At 45.9% G+C, this 7,555-nt stretch overlaps 1 protein-coding gene across 1 annotated transcript in view; it reads left to right on the top strand.

The window, feature by feature from the left end:
• The first annotated feature begins 303 nt into the window (after positions 1–303).
• LY86 (lymphocyte antigen 86) overlaps positions 304–7,555 on the top strand; it is a 57,758-nt gene continuing 50,506 nt past the window's right edge. Inside the window, exon 1 of the mRNA XM_047734069.1 lies at positions 304–509. Within this exon, the coding sequence (XP_047590025.1) occupies positions 371–509 (139 nt within the window). The 5' untranslated portion in view covers positions 304–370. The remainder of the gene's footprint in view (positions 510–7,555) is intronic.

Genomic DNA, 7,555 nt, shown 5'->3' with positions numbered 1-7,555 from the left:
ACACAGTGGCCTGTGGCTTTTGCTTTCCTGAGTCCATTACTCCATCTGGGGGTGGGGGGCTCTGTGGAGGCTGTTTGGAGGGGGCCCACAGCATAAGGTCATGCATCACTTGCTGGCTCCTCCCTGTGAAAGCAGAGAGTCAACATCCAGCCCACCGGAGACATGGGCCATTCTCACCCTGCTGATTCAAGGGTCAAAGGTCCTGGGGGAACAGTATTCAAGGGCCTCAGTGAACTGCCTTTTGCATCTCACAGTGGTTCCTCAGGAGCGTAAAATAGGAGAAGTGAAACCGAACATTCACCCCTGTAGCAGAGGAGAGGAAGAGCCCAGAGGCCCCTTGTTTGGGGCCCATTATTTTCCAGTCAGTCACATGCAGGGCCTGGCCATGAAGAGTCTCACGGTGGCCGTCCTCGTCTGGACTCTGATATCTCCCAGCAGCGACAGCAAGGCCTGGCCCACGCACACGGTCTGCCGGGATGGGAACCTGGAAGTGCTCTACCAGAGTTGTGGTAAGGTCTTTCAAAACGTGCTATTTTGTGTTTATGGGGAAATGGAGGCCCTCAGATGAGGGCTGCTATAGTGTTGAGTTGGGATTGGGAAGGGGTGAGAGAACCAGGACCCAAAGGCTTTCTCCACTTGCAGTAGGTCTGCAAAGCCATCAAGAGCCCTTGGGAGGAGGAATGCAGGGTGGAGAGTGGGAATGAGCCTGAAAGAGCCACAAAGAGAACAAGACAAAGGCATTGAGTCTAAATAGACCAATTCACTAAAATGGGCAGAGCCCAAAATGACCAAGGAGTCTACCAGATCATGAAACCCCATTAGCTCAAAATTAAGAAAAGATGCTTCTATTAGTAACCTCCACCCCAAAATGTACACCCCGACTACCTTCCAGGTTATTGAGTTTGCAAACTGAGTGTAATGATCTCATATGTCAAAAGAGAAGATTCCTGCCTTCCAGTGACCCTCCTCAGCGTCACTGCTCACTAATTCAGCACATACTCAATGCCAAGGTTTTTTCTAGGGCCAGATATAACCAAAGAGCATACGCCATGGTTATTACCCCAATGGGGCCAACATCTTTACCAACAAACCTTGCGAGCTAATGAGTAGAATTCAGGAAACAGCAGCTGCAGGTTTTTGAACCAACACTTTGGATTATATATCGGTCTACAAAGGCTGTTAGAGCAGAGTACCATGGACTGAAGTCTTAAACAGCTGATATTTATTTTATCACAGTTCTGGAGGCTGGAAGTCCAAGATCAAGGTGTTGGCAGGGTTGGTGTCTCCTGAGGCCTCTCTCCTTGGCTTGTAGGTGGCTGTCTTCTCCCTGTGTCCTCATACAGTCTGTCCTCTGTGCCTGGCTGGGTCCTGATCTCCTCTTCTTATAAGAACGCCAGTCCTACTGGATTAGGGCTCACCCACAGGACATCATTTAACCTTAATCACCTTTTGAAAGACCCTATCTTCAAATAAAATCATATTCTAAGGTACTAAGGGGTAAGACTTCAACGTATCAGTTTGGTGGAGAGAGGAGCACACTTCAGTCCACAAGGGGGGCCTGAGTGCAGGAAAGTGAGTTCAGCATCAGATCGCATCTTGAATGAGGATGAGAGGGACAGCCTCATGGAAAAGTGTGCCAATGTGAAATATGACACTTCGGAGGTAGACAGGAAGCAAAATGCAGTTTGGACGGAAGGAGCTGGAAAAGTGATGCTCTTTCAGTATTTAAATTGGCCTCATGGTAAGCTGGAGAGCAGAGGAGATGTTGCCTTGGACCAGATAGCTGACCTGGCAGCTGCTACCCAGGGAGTTGCCGTGGAGAGTTTGGGATGGTCAGGCTGGTCTCTGGGGCCATTTGTCGGACTTGATTTCACTCTTTGAAAAAGAAGGAACACTGAACATTGAAATGCACAAAAACTTTTTTTCTGATGTACAAGCGAATGAATGGCGAAATGGGTAGGTGTTGATCTCATTACTCTCGCTCTTCCCATGGGGATGGGACGCTTTCTGCTGGCATCTACGCGTTGTAGGTGCAGCATGAGAAGCAAGAGTTGAGATGAATGGACTACTCGGGATTTGTTTTTCCAATTCATCCTCCCATAAAAGATTGCCGTGGCTGGTCCCTCCCCCAGACCAGCCTGCAGCCTGCAGCCAAGCCTGGAACAGCCTTTCAAGTCACTGCCAAGAAAGACAAGAGAAGCGGATGCATCAGGAGAACAAAGCTTATCACCAGCCTCTGGGGATAACTCCTCCCTCCCTGTAGCTGCTCTAGTCATCAAATATCAACAAGCCCTGCTCTGGGCACTCAGAGGAAAGGGATGGAGGAGACACAGCTCTCATTGAAGAGTAGTGGGAGGATCAGACAACTCAACAACAGGGTAAATGCTCTGTTTAGAGGGATAGAGGCATGTATCATGCACCAGGGGTCATGGTAGTTGGAAAGGGTGAGTTTGGGGGTCTAAACACGTCAAGAGAAGGGACATCAAGCTTGACCTCAATCTTAAAGAATGACAAAAATGGTAATTATAACACCTTATGTCCGTGGGAGGTTTACAGGTATTCAGGACTTCCTATGCGTTACTACTTTACAGATATCTAAACCAAGTTACAGATACCAGGGAACTCTTCCAAGGTCACACAGGTAATTGGGCAGAATTGTTTCCGGGGAGCACAGAGAAGGCATGAAGTAAATATCTGCGGAAACGAAATGACTTGATCCCAGGCCTGGCTGACTCTGGAGCTTGTGCTTTAATTTTAATTTGTGTCTGAGTTTCGTCAGAAGGCAGGTGGATGGAGGTGGGGCATGGGAAGGATAACTTGGCACAGAGAATGGCATGTTGACAGCAGGGAGAGGTGACCAGGCATAGAGTTCAGGCTGCTGCAGAAGGGCTGGAACACAAGGGAGGGACAAGAGGTAAAGTAGGAAGTGTGGGGAGAGCCCAGGTGTGATGGTGAATTTTATGTGTCATATTGATTGGGCCACAGGAGGCCCAGAGAGCTGGTTAAACATTTTCTGGGTATGACTGTGAGAGTGTTTCTACCTTTTAGCACTGAAATCACTGACCTGCGTGAAAGCAGATCACCCTCCTCAGTGAGGATGGTCACCATCCAATCTGTTGAGGGCCTGAAGAGAACAAAAAGGTGGAGGAAGGAAGGGTTCACTCTCCGTCAGCCTGACTGTAAGCTAGGACTTTGACCTTCTGCTTGGAGTGCTCCTGGCTTTCAGGCTCGCCCTGGGATCTTCAGACACACCACCAGCCTTCCTGGGTTTCCAGTTTGCAAATGACAGACCACAGGGTTTCTCAGCCTCCATAACCACATGAGCCAGTATCTTATGATAAATATCTTTGATTATATATATTTTTTCTAGTATATATTTCCACTGGTTCTGTTTCTCTGGAGAACCCTAATACAGTACAAGACAAGGTTGGGCTCCGTCCTTTTGACAATAAGGAGATTACATTTGGAAAGATTCCTTCAGGGAATGGATGGAAGCTTGAATATTAGCTTGAAAGTTATTTGAGGCCACAGCCAAGGTTTGTAACATGTAGAATCAATAATCCAGGGGGTGCCTGGGTGGCTCAGTCAGTTAAGCCTTCAGCTCAGGTCATGATCTCAGTGTCCTGGGATCAAGCCCCATGTCCAGCTCTCTGCTCACCATGGAGCCCGCTTTTCCCTCTCTCTCTACCCCTCCCTCCTGTTTGTGCTCATGTGTACACGTGCTTGCTCTCTCTCTCTCTCTCTCTCTCTCTGTCAAATAAATAAATAAAATATTTTAAAAATAATAATAATCCAGGAAAGACGTATGACAGGTCAAACTAGTATCCTATTGAAAGCCTCAACATCAGAGGAAATCTTTGGGATATTCTGGTGTCAGCAGAGAAGAAAGAAAGCAGTGCCCTGAATTTTCTCCAAAAGGTGGGTCCTGGCTCATTTCCTGAGAGCACTGAGCCATCAGAGACTGAATAATCCCATACCCCTCCCCAGATGGAGATGGTCCTCCCTGTAGCTGCTGGATTCACAGCAGGGCACCCCGCCCACAGCAGGGCACCCCACTTACCCCTGCTCCCTAGGCTTTCACGCTGATAACACAGAACAAATGTCATGTGTTTAGACCCTCTATCCAACCCTGGTGTTCAGATCTCCTTAGTGCGTGTCAGGGGCTTCTAGAATCTCAACATGCACACAGATGTGGGGGCATCACCTGACAAAAATAGAGGATTTACTGTTTTCTGGTTTTAGTGCTTCATTTTTTCCTTCTTATTTTATTTAATAATTTTAGTGGGAGGGGCAGCTCTTAGGCCAGACACTGTTCTAAATAATACAAAAATCCTTGAGGAGAAAGAAAGAAATTCACAGAAAGTTGCTGGGCTCTGAACACTGACCAGGAAGTGAGCACAATTTTCTGAGAAAGCAGAAGTCCTGCTCTGTCCTACTGTTAATGCTACAGTAAAAACTGACAGAAGGGGGAACCAAAGCAGCCTTTTATTAGATCATAAGACAATCCCCAGGGCTAGCAAAAGCCGAGGGACTTCACGCATTCCCATGCCACAAATGTCCACCAATGTATTTATTTATATTCTGTCTCTATCACACCAGCTCACGAGATGGATTACAAAAGTCCACAGGTTTGGAGGATGAAACAGGTAGTGGGAAAACAGGTTGAGGGTGGGGACGGGATAATAAATCCAGGAGACATCAGGAAACATACAACAGATGAGGCAGTGTGAGGAGTAAGATCTGTGGGTCTGAGGTCAGCAAACCTCATTCCAGCCATTGGGCAATATTCTCTGTCTCCTCTCCTTGATTGCAAAGTGGGCATATCAGTTTCCTATGGTGTACTAGTAGTTACCACTTGGTGGCTTAAAATGACACACGTGTCTTCTTTTAGTGTCCCAGAGGTCAGAAATCCAAAGTCAACTTCACTTCGTGAAGCGCCACACTCCCTTGGAAACTCTAGGGGAGAATCTCTTTCCTGGACTTTTCTAGCTTCTACAACTATATTCCTTGGCTCATGGACCCTTCCTCCATCTTCAAAGCCAACAGGCCAGCATCTTGCTCCAACATCTTTTTCTCATATTGCTTTCTTCTATGCCAAATCTCTCTCCACCTCTCTCTCTCTGAAGGGAACACTGAGATTAGGATAATCTCCCCATCTCAAGATCCTTAAATTAATCCCATCTACAAATTCTCTTTTGCTGTGTAAGATGACATCAGCAGATTCTGGGAATTAGGACATGGATATCTTTGGGAGCCCTCATTTATCCCACTACAATAGAAATAATAATTTTACCTACTTCTCAGGGCCATGAGAGGATTAAGTGAAAGGATTGTATGAAAAGTGCTTAGTACATACTTAGTACATAATTCTTTGCTGCTGATGACTTGCAAGACATTTTCTAGTCAATAGAGGTGTATTTGATTATGACCTTCCTCAAAACCATATCAAACAAGGAAATTACATTACTTGCAAAATAAAATCCGTTTTTAAGAAGTCTAGCCTTTCCTGATACTGGGATGAGCTCTGAGAGGAATTTCTACCTGGAGCAACGTGACTCCCATCCACTGTTTCTCATGGAAATGAGGAACAAGGATTCATCACTAAAACACAACTCAGGATCGCTTTTGTAAGTGGCCTCAGTGGAAGCTTCCATGAATGGTACAATTGCAGGTCTGGGTTGCTCAAGGGAAAGTTAGACTGCCTATAGGACTGGATGAGACACATGTGCTCCAGGCAGCCTTCCATGACTCATATTGTTGCCATTGTTGTTTGCTGTTTTGGGTTTTTTAATAAGCGTTGGCAAGCAGAGATCTAGGTTGTATTTTTTGACAAGAACATTGAGTGTGAACTTAATATTGTCATTTAACATACTTTGATAGGCTTTCACATGTTTTGACATCAGCCAGGCCAAGAAGAGGGTCATAAAAAATAAAAAACCTATGACATATGCCTAAATGATTTTATGTCTCCCCTTTGATATCTCTGACAGTCAACCTGGCCATTCCAGTGGTTCCTAGGAGTAGTCTAGGACAGGCACTGGCAAATGAAGCCCACAGGCCAAATTCCACATGTTGCCTGTTTTTAGATGGGCTGTGAGCTAAGAATGGTTTTTACACATTTAGGTGGTTACAGGATTCAAAAGAAGAAGAATACATGTGACATATGAAATTACATGAAATGTCAATTTCTGTGTCCATAAAATTTTATTGGAACATGAACACACTCATCTGTTTCTCCTATAAGTAGGTTGATAGTGACTCTATGACCACAGATCCTGAAATATTAACTATTTGGCTTTTTGTAGAAAAACGTTCCTGCTCCCTGGTCAAGGGTAGGAAGGAATCTCTCAAGCTGTTCCCCAGCTCAGAGGCTCCAGTTCTGTGTCTTCTGGATGATTTTAGCCATAGAGAAGCTGTGTGGCCACGTAATCTAGACACCAAAACCACCATGAGTGAAAGAATTCATAAGATACCTTTGAGAACATCATCATTTCCATAATAATCTCCGGCTGCTACATGGCATTTTATAATTTATAATGTCCCTTCATTTAATAAGGTCTCATTCAATCCTTACAAATAGTCCTATGAGGTGCGTAGGATATCTATCTCCATGTTCCAGATATGGAAACTGAAGCATGTACACCTTAACTATCTTATCATGTAACATAGACTGAGCCATGAAACAGCCCTAAGTGTCTGACTCCATGCCCAGGGACTCAGAGCTACATTATGGAATTCCAGTAGGGAGCAACCCATGCCATCTGATCCCAGAAGCACAGGGTAGGGATAGGGAGAAGAGATAGCTCAAAAACTAAGTCTTCGGGAGAGGAAGTGAAAACCCTACCCTAGCAGAAGCAGCAAGAGGCAGAAGGGCGGAGGGAGGAAAGAGGATGAGGAGGAAGAGAGCAATTTGCTTTCTGATTCGATTACTCCAGCCTCCCCTCTCTGCATGCACTCAGAGCTGGGTCTGTTTGGCTCTTCCCAAGTATCCATCGGGGACCTGTAATAGCCGTAGAAGAGAAGGAGCACCCACATTGACATTCATCAACCCTTGTACCAAGTTCACTTTCATTGCATGATGTTTGGAAATGACATTTACCAAATTTTTTTTAAAAAGCAAATGAAAGTTCATTCTCTTACCAGCAAGAACAGCGTATTTTTCAGATGGAGCCCGCCCCCCTGCCCCGCCCTGCTGTGAGGTTGGCTTACTTATTTTATAGGGAAACCTTATTTCCCCCACATCCGACAGCAATTTTCAGGGTGGAGAAGCTGGTGAGTCGGGAGGGGAGGGGAGTGGAGGGGGAGCTCTATCTCCAGCAGTAAGTTGAGGGCAGTGGGTGGTTCCTAAGGGTCAGCCACCTGGGAGGTTTCAGGGTCAGGGGACCACGGCCTCTGGTCACCATGCTTCATACTTAACACGTGCTCTTCTCTCCCTGAAGGCAGGCAGCCTGGTCCCTATCTGCCCAAATAGGTTTTGCACATGTGCTGAAGTTTGCAGCAGGGCAGGCACTCTATCTGACCTCCTCCAAAAAAAATCTTTAATTACAAAGTCAGA

The sequence above is a fragment of the Lutra lutra genome, chromosome 6, assembly GCF_902655055.1.
Source record: "Lutra lutra chromosome 6, mLutLut1.2, whole genome shotgun sequence".
Classification (NCBI taxonomy): domain Eukaryota; kingdom Metazoa; phylum Chordata; class Mammalia; order Carnivora; family Mustelidae; genus Lutra; species Lutra lutra.
Note: the sequence above shows the minus strand (reverse complement) of the source record. Positions and strands in the feature narration are given on the sequence as shown.